Source organism: Terrapene carolina, unplaced genomic scaffold, assembly GCF_002925995.2.
Source record: "Terrapene carolina triunguis isolate 2854851 unplaced genomic scaffold, T_m_triunguis-2.0 Scaffold194, whole genome shotgun sequence".
Lineage (NCBI taxonomy): Eukaryota > Metazoa > Chordata > Testudines > Emydidae > Terrapene > Terrapene triunguis.
Genome location: NW_020664545.1, coordinates 6,530,521 through 6,554,326, shown reverse-complemented (window position 1 = coordinate 6,554,326; position 23,806 = coordinate 6,530,521). Strand labels below are relative to the sequence as shown.

The 23,806-nt window shown below is 53.0% G+C and overlaps 2 protein-coding genes across 2 annotated transcripts in view; one reads left to right on the top strand and one right to left on the bottom strand.

The window, feature by feature from the left end:
• LOC112124869 (repulsive guidance molecule A-like) overlaps positions 1-15,291 on the top strand; it is a 15,885-nt gene extending 594 nt beyond the window's left edge. Inside the window, exons 2-3 of the mRNA XM_026654969.2 lie at positions 2,104-2,597; positions 13,552-15,291. Coding sequence (XP_026510754.1) covers positions 2,104-2,597; positions 13,552-14,220 — 1,163 coding nt within the window. The 3' untranslated portion in view covers positions 14,221-15,291. The remainder of the gene's footprint in view (positions 1-2,103; positions 2,598-13,551) is intronic.
• A 4,840-nt stretch (positions 15,292-20,131) lies between these two features.
• Positions 20,132-23,806, bottom strand: part of CELF5 (CUGBP Elav-like family member 5) — a 57,233-nt gene continuing 53,558 nt past the window's right edge. The window contains exons 11-13 of the mRNA XM_024221901.1: positions 23,143-23,286; positions 21,589-21,752; positions 20,132-20,160 (exon numbers count right to left, since the gene is read on the bottom strand). Of these exons, the coding sequence (XP_024077669.1) occupies positions 21,625-21,752; positions 23,143-23,286 (272 nt within the window). The 3' untranslated portion in view covers positions 20,132-20,160; positions 21,589-21,624. The remainder of the gene's footprint in view (positions 20,161-21,588; positions 21,753-23,142; positions 23,287-23,806) is intronic.

Below are 23,806 nucleotides of genomic sequence, written 5' to 3'. Positions count from 1 at the left end.
GGAATGATCTGCCTGATAACCCCTGCGATTTCTGCTAGCTAAGCATGAAATACAGCCCAGTAGGTAGAGGGTTTGCACAAGATGTTCTTGCATCCTGTGTGAAGAATAATGATGTGGAAGTAGGGCCGGGCCCCTCTACCCTGCAGTGACTCTACCCCGCAAAGGGGGTGTGCGTGTAGAAGATGTACTCACTTTGTTCTTTACAAAGCATTAAGGTTTTGGTTTAAACCTAAAGTGAGAGGGGGAAATAGGCTCTTAGTAGAGGTCATTGTATCTTTGTGACGCTGTCTAAGAAGGTGTCGTTTTAGAACAGATGTCAACTGTTTCCTCCGTTGCTGTAACTAGGAAAATCCCTAGGCCATTGGAGTGAAGCGTCTCTCTTTAGTATTGGTTTTTAAGCAAAAAAACTGCACAAGATGCTGAGCAGAAACATTAAAATACAATTAATTGTGGAAGCTGTCGAAGTGTAAATGAGGCATAAAGGTGGGGAATGCAGTGAATGACTCGCAGTCCCTCCTAGCAGATGTCACATGTGGCTCAGAGCACTTAGGAAGGTGGATAATTCTCCCTAATTTCCAGATGGAGGCAAAAATCAAAAATATCAAATGTGCACTAATTTGGGGTGCGTCTGTTCTTGGGTGCTCCGCTGGAGATGCCCAGGGCCTGACTTCTGAGGTGCTGAGTACCCAGTGCTGTTACTGAGTTCATTGGAAGTTATGGGCGCTCAGCGTTTCAGAAAGGCAGGCTCCAATTGGGCATCCAAAATTAGTGGGTGATTTTGAAAACTTCCGCCTGAGTGATTCTCTCCCCCCCCCCCCCAAGAGCAGACAAGACGGTGGCAGAATTGGGAATAGAACTCAGGAATCTTAACTCCCATGCGCCGTCCACAGTTCATTATTCTAATTGCCAAGACGCTCAGCTATAGAAAGTAACTTTTCTTCTTTTCCCTGAGTTGGAGGGAGAGCTGTTTTGTGCCTTAATGTAAAACCTAGCTAAACCTGTGACAGCAGTATGTTCACGCATGGCTGTGAGATGCTTCCAGGGAGGCGGATATTGTGTGTTTAAGATCTACAGCTAATCAGTACAGATTTGCATGCTGGGTCTAAAACTGCTGCATTGCTGATATCTGCCTCCGGGGAGGATACTGGATGAATTTAATAACTCCTGTGTTTTGTCCTTTTAACACTTGTGGGCTGGTTCAGGGTAGCAAACAGTGTAGCATTGTGTGTATAAGAACACAACACACACAGAGTGCAGTGATATTTCTAGGAAGAATAACAGTATTCTAGACCTCTTGCAGATTGTTACACACTTGACAAAATGTGGGTGGATAAACAAGCCTTTCAAAATTCTGTTCACTTGAGGCGTGGAACTTTATTTTGAATAACAAGTAAATCGTGATGATTTTTTTTTTCCCTCTTCCTAATGGCAAAAGCAGGCAGTCGATCTTGTGACTTGGCTGGTAAATGTCAGTGATAGTTTTGCCACTTTTGTATAGTATGTATATGAAAAGCAAATGCAAGTCATTGCATTGCACTGCCTGATGCTGTCTTACGTATGTTAGTACGTTGTAGCTTGTGTAACATCCATGTAATGCACAACACCTATTTTTCTGTAAAAGTAACCCCGCTCCTTTATTTTCACTCTGTAAAAATGTTTTAACTGTGGTTATTTTTTTGCTCTGCCCCGCTTTAGAGAGAGGGGGATTTAGTTAATAAGAAAATGCTGGTGATACTGAACTCTTGACTTAATACTTGTCTGTCTCAGGAGAATTGTGATGGCCCTGGTTGGTAAAGTGCCGTGGAGATGGAGTGCTATCTTAAGTGCAAGGCGTTGATGGGTCACAACAGCCAGTAGGTAGCATCTATATCTCAGTCAAGCTGTCATGAAGAGTTTGGCCTCTGCGTTTTCTCTACCTATAGGACTTCTTTTTTTAAGCCCCTGGATAGGAGCTTTCATTGCTGTGTCGGGAGAGGGAAAGATCCATCTTTATATGATTTGTGCTTAGGGCAGATCCTACCTCTCTAGTTGCTAGTTAGTGGGCGGATCATTGACATCCGTCAAATGTTTGCTGTTGATCAGAATGACCTTTTCTCCTTGCAGTGCGTGGCCAGCAGTGCCGAATCCAGCGCTGCAATGCAGACTACGTGGCTGCCACATCTCCTACCCATGCCTTGCCAGAAGAGACGCCGCTGGACGTGGATTATTGCATTGCCTTGCGGGCGTACTCTGTGTGCACCAGAAAGACAGCCAAATCCTGCCGGGGAGACCTGGTGTATCACTCGGCCGTCTTCCGAATCAAGGAACTCTTTCCGCAGCACAACTGCTCCAGCGACGGGCCGACTTCCTCGGCGAAAGCCCCCGGCACACCGGACCCTCTGGTTTCAGAGCTGTGCAACTACGAGAGCAGATCTGGCTTTCAGAAGAAATTTGCCCACTGTGGATTATTTGGGGATCCTCATTTAAGGACCTTTAAAGATGAGTTTCAGACGTGTAAAGTAGAGGGCGCTTGGCCGCTAATAGACAATCAGTACCTGTCGGTCCAGGTCACCAACGTCCCAGTTGTTCTGGGATCCAGCGCCACGGCCACCAGCAAGGTAATCAGAGCACTTTTTAAAAAAACAAAACAACCCCCCCCACCCCAACTCCCTACCCTTCTACTTAATAGGTTCTGTTAGGAGGGACTAAGCTGCTGTGATCTGCTACCCCCTTGTGGTCATCGGAGGAAGTGAATTTCAGAGTGTGTACTTAGGAAACCGCCTCTCCTAGATGGGGGCTTAGAATTGTGTGTGTTTGTTCTGTACCTTTCTCGCAGGTCTGTCCTGTTACCATGGTCTTCCGTAATTACAGGATGGCATTAGAGGTTCAGATGGTGCCCTCGGACCCCGGGGGACGTTGAGGGCCTGCCTCCATAGCAGAGCTGTGCAACCCTTCCGTGTGTAAGCGCCCCAAACCTGCTGAGTTTTGCGACAAACTCAGGACCGGTTCCCAAACCTTCAGGCAAAGCTGGCTTCACTTCAGGGCTTTAAGTGAGGGACGGGAAAAGTGAATCTGTTTCCAACTGAGTTTTGTTGTGAGATCTCTGGAGTTGGACGAAGTCTAGGGAGGAGAGGCAGCGCATCTGTGAGCAGGAGCTGAGGAAGTGCGAGGGCTCTGTGTAGCCCCAAACCCTCTGTACAGGTCAGGTCTTGAGGGTGAAAAGCTTTTCTTCCAGCCTGGTCGGAGGCGGGCGGCTTTGGCAATACTCCGGGTGGAAGATTAAAAATCGTTGTTTAAAAACCCCTTGGCCTACATCCTTCTCCTCCCCTCCTACAGAAAGACAGTCAAGGACCTACTAGAAGGCAGAGGAATTGTGATTTGTGACAGATGTTGCTCATGTTTCTTAGTGTACCACTGGCAGCTGTTCAGATCTGCACCGATGAGCGCAGTAGCAGAACTGGACTAGAAGACAGCCCCTGTCAGGACCCTCTTTCGGGCCATGCTGTAGAGTAGGACTCCATTCTCAGCTCAGGCACTGACTTGGGGTGTGACTGTGGGCCTGTTAATCTGAGACAACCCTTCTGTGAAGCTCTTTGAGAGCCCCAGAGGAGAGATGGGCTCAGGGCAAAGTATGATTGACTCCAGTGTCCCAGCTAAGATCCCTTCTTGATCGAAACTGGCTCTCCTCTCCAACACTGTGTGTGACTGCTGGATTGTCTAGCTGCATCTTCAACAGTATGTGCTCGTTGCTACGATATCCCAGAGCTTCAGTATGAAAATCCCAACAACCACCGTTTTCTGTCTTGTTTCTAGTAGCGTTAATTCGTGCATGTGGGTAGTGTTGGACTGACAACATGGCATACTGCAGGTTCCCTCTTTGATCTGATGGAGGGGTACGGCACCAGCATTAACCATGCAAGCGTCTTTCCCTGGCCTTGCAGGCTTCTCGGCCTTGCTGCGTGATCTAAAGCACCAACACCAGGGGCTGTGGCCATGGGGAATATCCGGGTGTGGGAGGTGGCGGGTTTTGTGATGAGCAAACCAGCGTTCTAGGAATAAAGCCATTCACTTGGGTCATGTGCCCTGCACGCGTCTGATGGTAACGACCTAAACTCTGCCTGCCAGTCTGGGATTAGACCCAGGCTTAAACCAGGGGTTCTCAACCTTTTTTCTTTCTGAGCCCCCCCCCCCCAACATGTGATTAAAAATTCCACGTCCCACCAGTGCCACAACTCGTTATAAAAAGGCAGGGCCGGCGTTAAGGGGTAGCAAGCGAGGCAGTTGCCCGCGGGCCCACGCCATAGGGCGCCCGATGAAGCTAAGTTGCTCAGGCTTCTGCTTCAGCCCGTGGCAGGGCTCAGGGCCCCGGACTTCAGCCTTGGGCGGCAGGGCTTAGGCCCAGCAAGTCTAACACTGGCCCTGCTTGGCGGACCCCCTGAAACCTGCTCACAGCCCCCCAGGGGACCCTGAACCCCTGGTTGGGACCCACGGCCCATTTCCAATACACCGAGGCCCTGCGCCATTCTACCCCTTGCATTTAGTGTGTCAGGAGTCGGTAGCTTTATGCAGGAGGGGTCGCCTGTTCCACAGACTAGACCAGCAGCTCTGAACTGTGCTCCTCTGCGTCTGTGGCTTCCTGGGCTCTCCGGCTACCTTTGCCCTGCTCTTGCAGTTTAACTGGAGGCTGTTATCAGCCCCCTCCGGGGTGTTACCTGTTTGTTCGGTGACCAGCTGTTTTCAGTAGCACTAGCCGGGGTAAGCAGAGTGAAGCATTGGAGAGGGTTGTATCTTTATAACCCCTTTATAAGGAGACGTGGTGGCATGGAGATGCCTAACTCGGGGCCAAAAATGCCATTGGGTGGCAAGCTTCCTAGGAGGTAAGCACTGGTCTGCTCAGCCCAGCAACACCCAAATCCCTTTCAAATCAGCCCCTGTGCGCCTAGGACAAGTTTGACAGCAGTGCTGGCATTTTATGCAATGTGCCCATTTTATTTTTAATGGTGGAGGAGGGATAGCTCAGTGGTTTGAGCATTGGCCTGCTAAACCCAGGGTTGTGACTTCAGTCCTTGAGGGGGGCATTTAGGGATCTGGGGCAAAAATCTGTCTGGGGATTGGTCCTGCTTTGAGCAGGGGGTGGGACTCGATGACCTCCTGAGGTCCCTTCCAACCCTGATAGTCTCTGATTCTTTGTAAGTGCAATAGCTGTCACTAGCCAGGCAGGGGACGAGACGGTCAGGGCAGAGCTAGAGAGACAGCAGTGGAGCTCTCCTGGCTCCCAGCCCTGTGATCAGTCTGCTAGGCCACGTTACCTCTCGGTGTCTCCTATCTGACGGGCAAATGAGCAGTCTGATCCTGCCTATGCATCATTTCCTCCCTGTATTGGGCAACCCAAGAGCTTCTCTTCCCGGTTTGTCTGTCTTTGGTCCAGCCAGTAGAACTCACTGGCTCCTGGACACAGAGACGCCTGCAGTGGCGATCTGTGATGCCACCTCCTTTTTCAATCCCTCTTCTGCCACGCCCACTTCCCTCACTTTCCTTCCCATCTTTCAGTGCGTTGGCTTTTCTTGGCCACTGCTGCTTTAGTTCTCCTGGGTGCTTTATCTCTACCCACCCCCGGTTGGTTTCTGCCTCCCTTTTAGCAGATCTTCTCCTCTCTCTACTCCCGTCCAGCCCCATCCTGCTTTCCTATCGCTGCTGAGGTTCACGGCTACTTTTCTAGTGCTCGTTAAATGCCAACTCTGCAGGTGCTTCCACCTTCTGCTTGGCCCACACCCTCCGTTCTGACCTCCCTTTGGGTCTCCTGCTGCTGGGGTGACGTGTATTTTGGTCTCAGGAAGGTGCCTGCTACCCAGCTGAGCTTGCGAGCCTGGGGGACTCTGTTCTGTTTTGCAGCTCTGACCTCACACCTGGGCACCCCCTCAGCTGCTCCTCCACCCGCCTCGTGGCAGGGCCTCCTGTCAGTGCCACAACTTTGAAGCCTTGGTGTTGGGTGCTCGCTCAGAGGGGCTCCCCTCCTGTTTCCTCCTGGGTCTTCTCCAGTTGAGGGAAGCTGGGAGGGTTTTTCCCCCCCTCGGTGCTTCAGCTTCTTGGCGGTTGATTTAGATTGGGGCCGTCCGCCTGCGTTCTGGGTCCAGCTTTAACTGGCTGAGCACCCTGCGTGGTCCCTGCTACGCTCGTTCTCCTTGTGGCTAGCACAGCTAAGGAAGGACGGGTCTTCATCGTCAAGGCTAATGCTCACCCAGCAGCCACTGTTGCTCTGCCACGTCTGCAGGGCTTGGCTCCCGGGAACTGGCCCTTCGGAGGTGAGGGGGGGAAAATAAACCAGTTACAGTGCAGGGCTTAATTACAGCCCCCATCTTGGTACGTCAGCTGCTCAGTTCTTCATGCTGCTGGTAGGGCTTTCGGTTCGTTAAGGACTGATTTCCCTCTGTGGGTGACCGAGGCCCCCACCTAACTCCCCATCCCCAATCTCCTAGACTGCTTATTTCTGCCGTCCTGTGTGTTGACATCCCCTCCTCTGCAGATTGTTTCAGCTGCACAGCCGGTAATGGGTGAACGTACACCAAAGAAGCCCCATCTCCCCCACACAAAGGGAGAGGGGAAAAAATGCTGCTTGGAGTAGCAGGAAAGAAGGATTCTCTCTAGTTTAGTTGGTCAGAGTCTCTGGAAACCATGAGCCGGGGATGGGTCTAGAACTAGGAGGAAGTGGGGCTTAGATTGTAAGTGCTTTGGGAGAGGACTGTAAGAACATAAGAACGGCCATACTGGGTCACACCAAAGGTCCATCTAGCCCAGTATCCTGTCTTCCAACAGTGGCCAGTGCCAGGTGCCCCGGAGGGAATGGACAGAACAGGACTGGCAGTTCTGTTTGTACAGAGCCTAGCACAGAAGGGTGCTGGCCCATGGCTGGCGTTCCTAGGTGCTACGGCGACACAAATAATAAGAGGTGGGAGCAGCAACTTGGCACACCCAGGTTGAGACCGTAGGCTGCCCCGGGCTGGAGTTTGAGAACAGTGTGCCATGCTGAAACCTTCAGGGCACTTGTCCTTACCTGCCTACCCCATGCATAAGCCCCTTTGTTTTCAATTTAAACCGATTTTTACCCGGGTTTTACAGAAAGTATTATTCAGGGTTTGGTTTTTTTCCTGATTTTTCACCCTACTTGTGTATCATTCAAATATATACAAAATAACTGGTTTTATTAGGAACATACGATACCTTGCATGAGATCTATGTATTAAGATAATACATTAGTCTGTGTGTATATGCAAAGCTGCCTGTTGAAATAAGACTATGTATTAGTCTAGAAGATGCACACAATAAACAAACAGGCCTGCACGCAAGCTCTGAAGTGTGTGCGCATCTGAAGGTACTGATGAATGTCACGCCCGCCACGTACACATCTCAAGCTGTTAGAAGATAACGGTTTAAAGATTTGACACACTGAAATGGGAAGAAAATGAAAATGTGTCTGAGAATACGTTTCAGAACACAAGGAAGTATTCGAAAGTTTAAAAACAAAAACGGGAGAAAAGAATTAAGTATGCGCTGCAAATAGTGTGGTCCAATTATTAAATGTAAATATTTATAGGCTAATAGTACACGTCTGGTCTACACTACAAACTTAGGTCGACATAAGCTACATTTAAGTCAATCTAATAATGTATGTGTCTACACTACTGAGTCCCTTCTGCCGACCTAAGTCAACTTCTGTACTCCACCTCCATGAGAGGCGTAGCGCTTGATTCGACAGCCGCAGGTCGGCATGGCGTTGTGTAATTCGAATGAATTGGCCTCCAGGCGGTGTCCCACAGTGCTCTGCTGTGACCTTTCAACTCCACTGCACGTCACCCAGGTACACAGGAAAGAAGTCGCTCCCCTGTTAAAGCCCTGGGAACTTTTGAATGTTCATTTCCTGTTTGATCAGCGCGGAGAGCTCGCCAGCACAGCTGATCATGGAGACTCAAGGCCGCAAACGTGCTCCAGCGTGGAGCACATAGGAGGTGGTGGATCTTATTGCTGTGTGGGGAAGAAGAGTCTGTGCAGGCAGAGCTCAATCCAGCAGAAGAAACGCTGATGTCTGTGCCGAGATCGCATGGGGGGAGAAGGGCTACACCAGGGACACACAGCAATGCCGCGTGAAAGTAAAGGAGCTTCGGCAAGCGTACCAGAAGACAAGGGAGGCGAACAGTCGTTCTGGTTTTGCCCCACAGACACGCCGCTTCTCTGAGGAGCTGCATGGGATTCTCGGCGGCGACCCCATCGCTCCCCAAAACGCTCCATGGATACCTGCCAGGAGCCCCAGGCGATCTCGAGCGACAACGAGGAGGACATTGTTGACGAGGAAGAGGAGGTGGAGAATGTGAGGCAGGCAGGGGCGGTTCCAGGCACCAGCGCACCAAGCGTGTGCCTGGGGCGGCAAGCCGCAGGGGGGCGGCCTGCCGGTCGCTGTGGGGGCGGCAGTCGGAGCCTTCGGCGGCGTGCCTGCGGGAGGTCCGCCGGTCCTGTGGCTTCAGCGGCAATTTGGCAGCGGGTACGCCAAAGGTGCGGGATCAGCGGACCTCCTGCAGGCATGCCACCAAATCCGCGTTACCAGCGGACCTCTCGCAGGCATGCCGCCGAAAGCTGCCTGCCGGCCGTGCTTGGAGCAGCAAAATACATAGAGCCGCCCCTGGAGGCAGGCAAGCGGAGGATCCATTTTCCCCGACAGCTAAGAACTGCTTTTAACCCTGGAGCCCATCCCTTCACAGGACCAGTTGGCAGTGGAGCGTGAAGCCGGGAAAGGCACCTCTGGTGAGTCCACGTTTCCAGTCAAACTGTAGGGGTTACAGGCTATTATATTTTATGTTTAATCTGAACAAAAAAGTAGGTGTAGTGGGTATCGGTGGCCACTCCAGCTACGCCGAGGGTGCTCTCCGAAACAGACGGTTTATGTGCACGGGGATGGCCCGGGAGTCCTCCATGGAGATACTCTGCAATCCTTACAGAAGGTTTCGGGGAAGGGCTGCCTTTTTGCATTCACCACGGTAGGACACTTTCCCGCGTCACTCCACTATTAACTCTGCTGGGATCATTGCAGCACACAGCATGGCAGCATAAGGACCAGGTCTGTACCCAGACGCTTTCAGTATCTGCTCCCTTGCCGCCTCTGTTCCCCTCAGGAGAGTGATATCGCACAGGGTCACCTAGGGGGAACGGGGGAAGCTTTCAATGCTAGCCCTTAAACCACAAATAATTCAGCAAGAAATCCACCACCTGTTTGGTGAAATATGAGTGTCACAACCAGGCTTTCCCAAACGTGCCGTGGTTGGAAGGGATCACCGGGTATTGCGGGGGGGGGGGGGGGGGGGGGGGGGGAGAGGAGCTTGTTTGTCTCCCTTCCCCCCAGCCCGGTGCCGCTTTTGTAAAAAAAAACTATTGGCGGGGCTTTACCCTGGTGCCTGTCCTCAAGCACCATCCAGGTTGCTAGGAGAAAGGGGGCTTTTCTCAAGTTGCAACCTGTGATCCCACAGAAGCAGCAGCACAAGGCCTCTTGCCCATGCCTCGTGGCCTTACTCGCCCAAGCTGGAGCAGGAAACCGACACTTGCAATAGCCAGCGGTTGAGATTCCGTTGTGGCTTGCAGTGAAATGCATTGATGGGTGGTTTTTTTTTTTTTAATTTAAAACCAAAAACATTTACCTTGCACCAGAAACCATGTAAGCACTGTCAATGCTACCCTCATGCTTTGCAGCAGAAACCTTGTCTGTCAGCGCATCCTCCACACCAGGACAGAGACTTTCCCAGATTAGAAGGCAGAAAAAGAAGATGCAGGAGGATGTGTTCAATGCGTTAATGTGCGCCTCCGAGAGTGACAAGACGGAGCGCCGAGCATGGAGGATTGCACTGTCTGAGGACCTGGACCTGGACAGGGAGGACAGGAGAGCATACAGGGATGCAGGAAGAGATGCTGCGGATTATGAATGAGCAGTCAGACATGTTGGTTCATGAAAGGCAGCTGGATGCGAGAGTCCCGCTGCAGCCAATGCTGAACCTGCTGCCATCATCGCCCAGTTCTACATCCTCCTCCCCCAAACGTCCTATTAGATGTGTGCATGTGGGGTGTTCTGTATCCCTTGCACTCAACACCAGAGGAGGGTACAAGGACCAGAAGGTGCCCATTCCCACACCTTTAATTGTTGTTGCAGTGTATCTGTAAGCGAGCTTTCCTTGTTTCTCCCCCCACAGTGTTATCAGCCCTTTTGCCCCAGGTTATCTTACTTTTCTTTGCTGTCTCTGTGTGTTGTGTGCATAATAAAACTTAACGGATTGAGGAGAAAAGGCTCTTTATTCATTCAACACATGGTGGTTGATGGGGGTGGAGTTTAAAGGGGAGAAAGTGTAAGGAAGAGGACCGCTTGGTAAGGAACAACACAGATAAGTGTCCCATTACTCTGGCTCATTGCTGAAACTGGTTTTCAAATCCTCACGGAGACGCAGAGCCCCTTGATGTGCTCTTCTTATTGCCCTGGTGTCTGGCTGCTCAAAATTGGCTGCCACGTGATCTGCCTCAACCCCACCCCCACCCTGGTGGAAACTTTTCTCCCTTTGTTTCACAGATATTATGGAGCACACAGCAGGCAGCAATAGCAGTGGGGATATTGCTTTCACTGAGGTCTAACCTAGTAAGCAAACAGCGCCAGCAACCTTTTAAACATCCAAAGGTACATTTCACCACCATTCTGCATTTGCTCAGCCTATGGTTGAACTGGTCCTTACTGCTGTCCAGGCTGCTGGTGTGCAGCTTCATGAGCCATGGAAGCAAGGAGTAGGCTGGGTCTCCCAGGTTCACAATTGGCATTTCAACATCACCAATGGTTATTTTTCAGTCTGGAAAGAAAGTCCCTGCTTTCAGCTTTCTGAACAGACCTGTGTTCCTAAAGATGTCTGCGTCATGCACCTTTCCCGGCCATCCCACGTTGATGTTGGTGAAACAGCCCCTGTGATCCACCAGCGCTTGCAACACTATTAAGTAGTACCCCGTTTTGGTTTATGTACTCTTTGGCAAGGTGGTCTGGTGCCAAGATAGGGACATGTGTTCTATCGCCCCACCCAAGCTAGTGGATGCTTTTGTCGCGATGGGGTTCCCTATGTCCTGCACGTTGCCCAGAATCACTACCCTTCTTAGCAGAAGTCTGTTAATGGCCCTGCAACCTTGGATCACAACAGATCCCACGTTAGATTTACTCACTCCGAATTGGTTCCCCACTGACTGGTAGCAGTCTGGCATTGCAAGCTTCCACAGAGCTATCGCCACTCGCTTTTCCGCTGTCAGAGCAGCTCTCATTTTACTATTGCTGCGTTTCAGGGCCGGGGAACGCTCTTCACGCAGTTCCTGGAAAGTGGCCTTAGGCACTGGAAAGTTCTGCAGCCCTGCTCGTCATCCCATAGCCGCATAACGATGCGGTCTCACCAGGCAGTGCTTGTTTCCCAGGCCCAGAAACGGTGCTCAACCGTGTCAAGGTGATGCGTGACTGTCACCAGCAACTGTGAATTGCTTCGCTCTAGGCCTTCCAGCAGGGTTGCTTGTGTGGCATCACATTGTTCCGTGTGGCGGCTCTTGTATCGGCTGTGTAAATACTGCAGGATAAGGCACTCAGAACAACAGAGTACAGCTGCGCGGGGTCCATGCTTATTGTGCTATGGCGTCCGCGCGGATAACCCAGGCTCACGAAAAAAGACGCAAAAAAGGCTTGGCTTGTTTGCCATTGATTTCAGGGAGGGAGGGAGGTAAGTGCATCACGGGAGGTTAACGCGATGTTCCCCTAACCACCCGTGCCTATGTTTTGGTCCCATAAGGCATTGCAAGCCCAACCCAAAATACCACTTGGCTACATGCACTGAGGGATAGCTACCCATGATGCAGTGCTCCGTGCCTCGATGCAAGCCCTGCTAGTGAGGATGCACTCCGTGGACACGCAAGGTCGACTTACTTCAATCGGAGGCTTAATGTCAACTTCCATAAAGGCAACTTAACTTTGTAGTGTAGACATGGCCTAAGTCTACTGCAGTAAACTGTTTATTCAAATGAAAAGTTTTAGTTGGGCATTAGAGATGTACTGTTTCCTTAAACACAGAGGTGGCGGCATTGAGTTTTGAGTTCTGTTTTAGTTCTGCAGCACCCCACATTGATGAACAGAATTCAAAACCTTCATCTACTGGATACTTTCCACCCCCCTGTCTTTCGGCCCACCACAATAAAACCCGCTATTTACCTAGAAAAATTATTAATAGTTTTTTGCCCTGATTTTCACCTGTTTTTGGGGTGGTGGTAATAAACACTGATCCATTCCCGAGAAAAATAAAATAAAAACGGAACATGAAGGGCCCCACCTATGCGTTGGGCCTTGTTGAGAGACGAAGGCAAATATCCTGTCCTGTACACGTATCCGGCTGGCGCCTGGCTTCCCTTGCCGCCAGACAAGGGCACGGTGCTGATGGCCTCTTGTCGCCTAAGTTTAAACCTGTGCAGGAGCCTTGAAACAGCTGCTGTCTCTAGTGAGTTCAGGGCTGGCCTCACTGGACGTTGACGGCCTCTAACCATAAAAGAGGCACAGTAGAGTTTGGGAACCGCAACGTTGGCTGGGATAGCCCAGCTCGGGTCAGCCTCTGCCCGCACTTACCCCTTCTGCTGAGCATACCCTTGTGACCGCTCTTTAGGCTGTGTGGACATCTGCCGGCCCGGTTGACTTCCCGCTGGTTACCAAAAGCGACGTCGGCTCTGACGGCGGACGAGGTCGGAGTTAGAAGCGACGATGAACTTTGTGATTTATTAGCTCTCGCTGTGCTCTGTAGAACCAGGTCCTGGCAGCTGGATGTGCCAGCGGAGGGTTGTGGGGCCCAGAGGAGAGCTGCAGCTGTGAGCGGCTCTTTAAGGTTGTGGGCCCAGCTGCCAGGTTTGAAACGACTTGAGCCAAGGTGCCTCTAGCAGAATAGATATTCTGGGGCCCCTGGGTTCCTCACGACCCGCACACACAGTGCGGGAGGTAAGCTTCAGCTCTAGTGGAATGTGTCACTGGGAAGTAGAGAACAGGTGGCTTAGGGCAGAGGTCCCCAAAGTGTGGGGGGATGGAGGAATGTTTGGGGGGGCATGGCTGGGGACCAGGCCACATGGGGGATGGGAAGGGAGCGCCACCCAGCTCTGCTCCTGGCCCCTCCAGTCCCCCCCACGCCCATGTCCCCCCCAATAGCTCTGCGGCCAGGGCTTTGCGCCCAACCTCGGCCCCCTTATCCCTGTCCATGTCCCCCCTTCCTGGAGCTGTGACCCCACTCCCAGCCCCGGCTCCCTGATCCTCGTCGGGTGGGAGGCACTGGAGTGGGGGAGAGGGAGGAGCTGATCGGTGGGGCCCACCGGTGGGTGCTGAGCACCCACTGGTTTTTTCCCCGTGGGTGCTCCAGCGCCTATCCCCAAAGCCTCATTGTGAGCTGCCACGTCGCCCGGTGCCTTTCCCTAGTGGACACAGCTGCAGTGGGAGGTGGGGACCAGGCTGCATTTTCACCAGGCTGATCTCGTTGCTTTCCGTCTCCTCTGCAGATCACGCTGATCTTTAAGACTTACCAGGGCTGCACGGAGCAGAAGGTTTATCAGGCGACCACAGAGGACCTGCCGCTGGCGTTCAGTGACGGCACAAGAACTGGAGGGTGGCAGGAGGGCACCAGCAGCCTGCGCATCCTGGAAAAGCCGGACGCCGGCCAGGTGGAGATCCAGGCCAACTACATCGGCAGCACCGTCATCATCCGCCAAGTGGGCCGCTACCTCACCTTCGCCATCCGTGTGCCGGAGGAGACCCTGAACCTCTCGGAGGAGAGCGCCGGCCTCCAGCTCTGTCTGCACGGCTGCCCGAAGAATGAGCTGATCCAGGAGCACAGGCTGAGTCTGGGGAGCTCCAGCCCCCTCTGGCCCAGCTCCCGACGGGCCTACACCGTGGAGATGGCCACCGAGCAGTGTCGCCACATCCTGCAGGTGGAGGACGTGTATTTCCAGTCCTGCGTCTTTGACCTGCTCACCACGGGGGACCCGGAGTTCTCCATGGCTGCTTACGGGGCCTTGGAAGACTTGAAGGCGTTGTACCCCAGCAGACTCAAGTTGCATACGGTCTCCAAGACTATTAACGTGGCCAGTGGCGCTCCCGGGCCTGGGCAGCCCGCTGCCTCGTTAGTCTGGTGCGGTCTTGCCTTCCTAAAGCTGTTCTGGTGCTGCTAATGAGTGTGGACCTTTTGTCAGTATTGGGCCCCCATATAGGAAAAGAGAAGCCCCTGGCACCTCCCAATCTTGGAGCAGAGTGGAGGGTCCAAATTCTCCTCCCACCAAGCCGGCCTGCTTGGTCCAGCTGACTCCCTCTCTCTGTTGCTAACTGAAGGCAAAGTGCGGCTTGCTCAGATGTTCTGGTCTCCTCTGAATCCCATACACTACAGCTGCACCCCTGCCTTGTGAGCAAGAGTCGGGGACCAGCGTCGGCTCTTGCTTTGCCAGGGCTGCTGCTTAGTAGGTTGGCCAGACTCTCAACTGGCCATCTCTGGGGGCAATGCTGCCCCCATCCATAATACCTGCTTACCAGCCCCTTCTCTGTCCCTGAGGTGCTTCCCCACCCTGTCCTCCAGTCAGAACCTCCTCCAGCTTTCCCCATGGGTGGCCCTTCGAGGGATTTCTGCCATCTTATGGCCGCCGTGCGCCTAGGTTGACCCCGTGCTGACTGGGTGTTCTTACCAAGCGCTCTGCTTCCCTGTGCCATGATGAGCAAACTGGGGGGGGGCATACTACACGGCTGGGGCTGGTGTACTGGTCCCTTGTTTCCTCTGCGCTCCAGATCCAGAGCGATGGCTGTAGAAACAAAGCCAACTCAGAAGCCCTGTCTGCACATAGCCCCGTGCCTCAGGAAACTACGCCGTGAAACCTGGCTCCTTTCCAATGCCCCCGAGGAAAGCTGCTGGTTTGAGCAGGAAGGGGCCTCGCGCTGTTCCTCCCGCAGAGCTGTCTAACCTGTGCAATGGTCACGATAGCCAGACACACACGCCCCGTGGCTTCAACTAGCCCGAGCCCAGACAGAGCCCTTCGTGGATTTGGGAGCGGCCGAGCCTGAGGAAACAGCTTCTCTTATTATCACTGCTAAGACGTGTAGATTTGTGCTCTCCAGCCTGTAACTATGTCTGTACGTTCTGTACAACGGGTGTTCCTCCACGCTGCTGTTCTTTGTGGACTTTCTAAACCTCCCCCCAACCAGCTGTTCATAGCATTTTAACCTCTATTTTAATTAAACCGCTGTTTTTTAAAGTGTCCGTGGTCTCGTGCCTATATGCAGGGAAGGAGTCAAATTGCCTGAGCCTGCAGCCTGATCCCCGATGTGCTCGGGTACAAGGGCTGCTGGTCCCTCAATGTCAAGGCGTAGATGTAATGCCCTCTGCAACAAATGGCACGAGAAGAAAGGTGGAGTGAGAGCTTCCCTTCTCTGCAGAAACCAGCCTCCACGCTTGGAGCCTGGTCATTCATCAGAGGCCTTTACCAGCCCCAAGCCCAGTTTTCCTCTCCGCCAGCATGTCCCTCTGTACCCTGCAGCGTGATCTCGGCTAGGCTAAGCAGACGCCAGGGCTCAAGCTCCATTTGCGACGTACCTGCGGTAGCTCCGCAGCGTGTTCCTCCCGCAGCGGTGGTGAGAGAGGCTGCCCGGTCTTGAGCAGGATCCGATGGGGGAGGGGGGGCATGGCTCACCCCTCCTGCCACTGCACTGGGCTCTCCTTTGCTGCCCCACCTCCAGCCTAGGGTAGCAAAACGTTTTGCTAGGTGAGCTGGCCTTGGAATGAAGCGGGCCGGCCCCAAGCCGCTCCGCTGCAGCAGGCAGCGTGTTGCTTCCATTTGCTCGCCTCCTCTTGCGGCCCCTTTTTCTCTGCTTTGGCCTGGGGCTGCAGCCCTAGAGCTGTGGCTCTGCGTGAGGACATCTTGCCCAAGCCAGTGGGTGGAGTATTGGACCGGGCTGCACTTTAGGTCTCCAATCTCCACTTTCCCTCCCTCTCTTTTTACCTTGATTCTGTTCAGCTGGTTACTGTCAACGGAGAAACCGCCCTGTTCTAGAACACGCAAGAGCAGGGCTGGGGCTCGACCTGGGCAGTACGGGACAAGCGTCCAGCCCCTCTTGGCAATAATTCTTTGCCTAAGGACCTCCCCAGTGCTTCAAACCCAAAGCCTCAGTCTCCCCTATGAGCCCAGTGATCGTTGCAGTAAACAAAGGCCTGTAGCTGTGAGATAACTGACCAATGCAGCCGGTGGTTGATTAGCCACTGGGCCAACAGAGCCCATGTCCGGGGGCCCTGGAAAAATGGGCACCCCCATGCCCTGACTCCCCTCCCATCCAGCGCTCCTGCCAGGGAGCAGGATTAGGGCATGGGGGCTTGCCCCGCTCCGTCCACCCACCTGGCGCTCCTGCCCCCAGGCTGCAACCACGCTCCCTGGCAGGGCAAGCTCCTACGCCCTGACCCCATTTCCCTGGTAGGAGCATGAGGGGGAGGGGGGAAGGGACTGAAGGGGTAGGGAGGGACTCTCACTTGCTCTGGCCCAGGGCCTCACAAAACTGTAATCATCCTCTGAATGCAACACCCGGAGATGGGAAAAACGGTCTCCAATGGTTTAAATGTAAACTAGAACAATAAGAGCACTCAGGAAACCTCCGCCAGGAGCACCATGACTTTGAGGGGGAAACATTAAAAGCTAGCCTGCTAGAGCCTTTATTTCCCCATAAACCTTTGCTTTCCTTGAGCACCTTTCATAGGAGTAGCTCAAAGCACTTTCTAAACCAGGCCTGCTTGGAAAATAAATGTTCATTCCATTTTCAGAAAGGGAAACTGAAACATACACGCAACATAGCGGGACTGAGCTAATATCGAACACAAGCTCCTGCTGCCCTGGGCTGACCACAGTCCCGCTTACCTTACGCTACAGATCAGAGGAGGGTTGAAATTGCTTTTTCCTCTCTCTCTCTCTCTCTCTCTCTCTCTCGCCAAGCTCAGATATTCTGGTCTAAGTTAATAGATGGGCCAGCGTCGAGTTTGAGTCCTGAAGGGCTGGTCCATTTTATTTACAGAGCTGCGGTGGGAACTAATCAGTTAAAAATAAAACCGCTGTACTTTGTAACGAACACATTAAAAGAGGGAGAGAAGACCCATTGGCCTTGTAGCTGCTGTAGCTTATCGGTGTAGGGCACTGAGCCGGGGGCGCGTGTGATGCGGTTGGCTTTCAGAGGCTGCAGACCAAAGTGTACGTTTCTGGCCAACTCTCGTCAGCGAGTCACCTAGATCCGGGGCTGAAACCGCTTGCTGGCGTGATGCTGTGGCTAAAGCACAGCGCGGGGAGTTGCGAATGGACAGTTCAGGGCCTGGCCTCCATGTCCCCAGCTCTCAAACGCAAATGCTGCCACTCCCTGTCTCGCAGCGTTCACCAGGGCTGCGGGCGCCAATAAATGGAGAGGTGCTGGGGTGGTGTGCAGCTATTATGGGGCTGGTGCCATCTAACGTCCTAGAGAGCTACTGCCCTTTAGGGATGCCTGTTTATAAGGACATTTGCTGGCGTATAGCCTGAATGGGACCCTACTTTCTGTCCGTTCCCAAGGCTACAGACCTTGCTGAATACAGAGGGAACTTAAGTACATGCTTGACTGTGGAGCGGTGCTTACGGGTATAGTGCCACTGCAGCTGGCTGACGTAATACCCAGCTTGGGGGCGACATGCATGTGCTAGCTTTGATCAAGATAGTGTGCTAAAAACAGCGGAGTGGCCCTGGCGGCTTGGGCTGGCAGCTCAAGTATGAGCCTGTTTGAGGTCTTAGGTAGGTGCTTAGAGGTCACAACGCTCCTGCGGCCACGGCCACGCTGCTATCTTCAGTGCAGTAGCTCCACTAAAGCTAACCCGGATACATCTCCCTGAGCTGAGGGAATCTCATCTCCCAGCTGCAGTGCAGATGTACCCCAACTGATCTGCTGAGTAAGGATGGACTTAAGCCTTTATTTAAATGCTTTACTCATTTGGGGCCCTCCTGACTGTCTTCAAACCCAAGCAACCATTTGGCGACGGACACAACCAACAGCCGAAAACCAGTTACTTAACAAGTAAAACTTTTATTAAATAAATTTCGGATTCTTTAGACCAGAGCGAGGAGTTTGACATTAAGACATAGCTTGAATCTCACCTGCAACACCGGATCGGTCACATTGGTAACTGTGATGGAAGAAACTGATCTTAGACACTTAGTTCAAACCAGCTCAACCTAAAATTTCCAAAGTCCTTATTTTTTTTTTTTTTCGTTTTGTTGTTTGTTGGTAATATTTTTTTTGTTCAAAATTTGATTAAAGTTCAAACTTCATGAAATCACTTGTAGCAGAAATAAAGAACATCGTACAAATCACGTACATAATAGATGTTAAGTATAAAAATGGTATTTACAATCAGTAAACATGGACGATAGAAACGCACAAGCTTTCAATACTTCACCCTCTCTCTCATGTGCTCTCAGAATCAGACAGCGAGGGTTGGTGAAGAGCCACAAATGTACTTTCTTAAAGAGCCTGGGCAACATCTGCCCATGGGAATCTGGAGAATGACGACAGATTATAAAGGTCCCAAGAGAAACGTAGTCCTCAGCGCTCTCTAAAACTGCTACATCAGTCTTTCCCCACCAACCCTCTGCTGATGTTGTTTAAACACGCGCAGACACACACAAACGCACGCAGACACGCACAGGAATGTTCTTCGCACATTATCAAACTCTGGAATAGTTGTTCAGAAGTTGTTTTTTTCTTTTGCTTAAACTTATTTTGGTAGATCCTTAAAGGGACTCTTTCAAGTTGTTAAATGGATGCTGCTTGTCCATACGATCCCTACTTTAGGAGAGCTCCAATTAACCAAGCTCGGACCTGGGTTCTGTGCTTAAGTGTATCTATATCTATAGCTATATCTATATATGCTGCATACTGTATAATTTGTCCTTGGAGGGGGAGGAATGCTGAAAAAAACAAAACAACCTCTTTTACAATGTTATCCTCCGTGCATCTGCTCTGAAAAGCCTTGCGGAGGGGGTAAGAGGTCATCAACTGGAGTAAACATCGTCGCCAATGGAATGTTTGGTTTGGAAATGCTAACGCTTGATAAAGAGCTCTATGTTCTAGCCGGAACGTGGAGGCAGCGTGTAGGCCATTTCAGGCTTCCATCTCTCTGCTGTAGGATTACAGCGCTCGCCTTTGATAGGTTGGGAAAAATTCCCTGTTGCCATGGAGAACGATGAAAGTCAAGGGTTCTTTGCTGAGCACGGGGAAGGTCTGCTGTTGCCGGGGATGAAGGGTAAAGGTACCTTATTTCCCATTCCAGGAGCGCTCAGGATGGGCTTCAGAGCCAAATTCCCGTAGCCTGGTCTCCAGAAGCCCTCTAAGAAGTAAGACTGAGAGCTCTCAATAGCCTTAACCAAGCTGGTGCTAAGGTTGATGGGTGAGTGAATCTTGAGGTGGCCTTACCCCATTCCTGGAGGTATATAGTTCGCTCTCTCCTCACCGCTTGCTAATACCAAGTGGAGAGAGGATCTCCCCGTGGCCACGTCCTCTGACAATGTCCAGGCCCTTGTGCAGTCCCCGTAGAGGAGGTGCTGTCCCAGCAGTAACCCTTTTGCTCCTAACCCCTCTGGAGGTGAGGAGGAGGGAGTCTCTGAATGGAAAAGTTTGGTCCTGTGATTTACGTTAAAAAAAAATAGAGACTGTATATATATATATATATTATATATATATTTATATTTATATATGAAAGGGTGAAAGCCAAAATCCCGTGAGTTGCTGTGGTGACCTAGAGACGCAACAATTAAGTTTTCTTAGTCCACGGCACTCCACGCCTATCCCGAGCAGAAGGCAGCCTGGTCCCCATGAGTGTCTACTTCTCTGGCCCCCTCCTCCCCCAGTAATGGTGGTGGTGGCAGCAGCCGGTTGTGACAAGACTCTTCCCGCTGGGTCAATGTCAAGCCTTCCAAAGCGTCTCTTCTCTTCGGAGCGTCACGTTTTCGGGGTGGGGGGCAGGGTGGGACGGAAAGGGGTGGTGTCAAAAGAGTTCTTAAATTTACTGGCCTCTCCTGAAATCAGCTTGAAGCAGAAGTTCTTCTTCCTCTGGACGGTTCCTTTGCCTGCGTGAAAAGAGGGTGGGAGGTTAGGAGGCCCTAGGTAACATCAAGGCTTCTCCTTGTCCTTCCCCTCCATTGGGGGAGGGATAGCTCAGTGGTTTGAGCATTGGCCTGCTAAACTCAGGGTTGTGAGTTCAATCCGTGAGGGGGCCATTTAGGAATCTGGGGCAAAAATCTGTCTGGGGCTTGGCCCTGCTTTGAGCGGGGGGTTAGACTAGATGATCTCCTGAGGTCCCTTCCAACCCTGATATTCTATGATTCTATGAAAGTGACCCCATGTTATTAGGGTTCTCCCCACCCCTCCAGCTCAGCAGTCGGAAGGCCCTGAACCCACCACCACTGGATCCCTGAGGGCTGAAGAGACAGCTTCATTAGCTCAAAGGCTGTACCAGACTCAGAAGCCTTCATACATGGTCTAGCCACTAGAACGCTGGGGGCAGAGACCCACACTGAAGGAGTATGGCTGACGCTGGGCTGAGAACTGGTTTGGCTGCCAGCGAAGACAGGGCTTCGCTGCCTTCAGTCCTGTGGCAGCACGAAGTGCCCGGAACATGCTCTGTGATGGGGGTTAAACAGATCACCCCAACCCATTAGAAACATCTGACGCGAGTGTTGGAGAGGGACAGCCCCGAATGCTGCAGTAACACTAGTGCAAGTGGACGCATCTGCGCTGGCAGCCAAAGCAAGTACCAAGCCCAGTCTGAGAGGATGGCCAGGCGTGAGTGGTGGCTGACGTCCATCCTCCGCTAATCATGTCCCTGCTGAAGCTGCGGCATCCCTAGAGTTCCTAATGCAGCGTCCCGGGGAGAAGAGTTTCTCCCATGGGAACGGCTGCAAAAACCAGCATTCGCTGGGTCCCTGATGCCAAGCAAACTTCACCGTGCTCCAAAGCCTTCCACCAGTGCCCTAGCTAGCAAACCCCCTCCAGCCTAGGGGAGCCAAAAGAGAAAAACAAGCTGTCACCACAGAAGTTCAAACCACGTCCAAACTAAACAGCAGAAGTGGTGCATCACCCCAGCCCCCTGTGCCTAACCTAATGTATTGTCCCAGTGTCCACAGAGAGCAGAGATGGAAGCTCTTTGTCTTTCTGGCTGTATTAGGACATAAGAACCCTTGGTCCCCGTCTACTCCACACAGCTGGATTGTTCCCTCCAGTGAATGCTTCAGTCCATTTTTAAATGACCCACGTGTTGTGGCTTCCACCACTGACCTTGGGAGACTGTGCCACAGGCTAAGCCCACGTCACGCGCCCCACCTGAAAACAATCTCTCAGGGTTAATACCTAGCTCTACGGCAGGGCAGTCAGGATGGACAGGGGCTGCTGAACAACTGAGAGCTGGTTAACCTGCTTCTCTCAGCTGCAGAGTCCCAGGGCAGCGGTGGAGGTGGACTGGGGTGGAGGAGCAGGGGCTGGGAGGTCGGACGCGTTACCTGTGCTGCAGCACTGAATCCTGGCTTCACACGCTGTCAGTAGGGGTGGCTGGCGTCCTTGGGTCGTTTTAACTGAACCTTCAACCTCTTCATGCCGACCTGGAAGCCGTTCATGGCCTGGATGGCAGTCTGGGCACTGGATGGGTTGTCAAAGCTCACAAAACCTGCAGAACGAAGACCGGGGGGGACGGAGATTGTCGCAGTTTCTCACGGGTCTAAGGCCCCAGCGTCTGACCAGGACGGCTGGGGTGCACTGGCCCAAATCCATCCACCTAGGGTAGCCATGCCAGTAGAAAACATCCCCCTTCCAGCTGCGACGGGGCGAAAGGCTGCGCCCCGGGCTACTAGATTTAGGCTCTGCCACAGTGATGGGCACCTTTGCGCTCTCCAGGCCTGACCGTTGAAATTCAGGCTACCTAGGAATGAGGCCGCATGCCTTGAAAAAACGCTCCAGCTGGGGGAAAAGGCAGCAGCCTGCCTGGTGAGCACCCCGGGTTCCACTCTGCACGGGCTCCCCATTGACTACAGAGGCCAGCTCCAGGTCTCTGCCCTGCTAGTCCATGGGATCAGCCTCTGCTGCCCAAGAGAAACCTCATGCCCGGCAGCCGTGATCTCCAAGTTCCATGGACGCTGCTGAGCGGTAGCAGGAGGCGGCTGGTGATGGCAGCAGACAGAACGGGCGCAGGAGCTGGGCCTAGACGGTGAAATCTGCTCCCATCAGAGAGGAGAGACCCCCCCCCCCCGATGTCACCGTCCTCCGAGCCACAGTCAGTGCGAGTCTCAGCCCCTCCGCCATAAATTCTGTGCACGCACAGCAGCAGACACCCCTCCACCGGTTCACAGTCACGCACAAACACCGAGCACACACACCAATAACCATAGCGACCGAAACAAGCCCCTATAAACGAACCATGCCCTGGCTCCTCTAGGCTGATGTGCTGACATATTGCTGGGGGGAAGGGGCATGTGCGTACCTACACTGATAGCGTGGACACACACACACACACACACACACACACAGACACACAAAATCAATTACCTGGTATATACACAGACACATGCACAAGTTCATACACATACATCCCTTGGTGTGTGCACATACCCAGTCTATACACAGCCCCAGTACGCATGTGCGTACGCACGCGCACACCCCCCCCCACACACACACACGTTGCTGAGCTACTCTCTCACACTTCCGCTCTCACACTCCACCCAGAACCAGGGCTGCCCAGAGGATTCAGGGGGCCTTGGGCAAAGCAATTTCGGGGGCCCCTTCCATAAAAAAAAGTTGCAATACTATAGACTACTATATTCTCGTGGGGGCCCCTTTGGGGCCCGGGGCCTGGGGCAAATTGCCCCACTTGCCGCCCCCCCCGCCCCGGGCAGCCCTGCCCAGAACCAGGTGCAGGACTTCGAGTGCCCCAAATGCCTCTAGATCAGAGCGCTCCATGCCCCAGGGGAGTTCATCCCCTTTCCACCTCGTGCCCCAGATGACTGCGGTCTCATCCAGCCTCTCAGAGCCCCCTGCTGCTGCGGGAAAAGGGGCTTGCTTACCAAAGCACTTGCTCTGGTTGGTGGCTCGGTCCATGAACACCTTGGAGGAGATAATGTTGCCAAAGGGCAGGAACATTTGCATCAGCTCGTTGTCTCCAAACTCCTGAGGGAGGTGGTAGATGAAGAGGTTGCAGCCTTCGGGACCTGCAGTCAGGGACGGGGAGGGGGTGGGAGGGGACAGGACACACAAGTGTGCACAACCCCCAAGGGAAAGGGCAAAGAAACGGGCTCAGCTCAGAGAACAGCTTTGTAAGGCAATCTCTGACGGGCCACCTCCCCCTCCCAAACGCCCCTCCTGCTCGGCTCTCACGCCGGTTAAGCTCTGGATCGGGGGTGGGGGAGAGAGGGGGCGCTCAGAGGGCTGTCCCCACAGCCACAGTTTGCCAACTACTTATCCCAATAGTGCCCTGGGAACAACACATGACTGCAGGATTCTGCAGAGCAGCTTTGGGTATCACAGCCCCCGGTTCCCACCGGTGACACTGGACATCTCCTTCAGTGATGTGCCAGAGCCGGGCACTGACGGGTTTGTTCCATTCAGGGCCGGCTCCAGGCACCAAGCACCCAAGCTGGTGCTTGGGGCGGCACCTGGAGGGGGGCGGCGCGGCGCTCTGGCCGCCGGGGGGGAGACCGGAGCCGCCGCCGGGGCTCGCGGCCCTGCCCC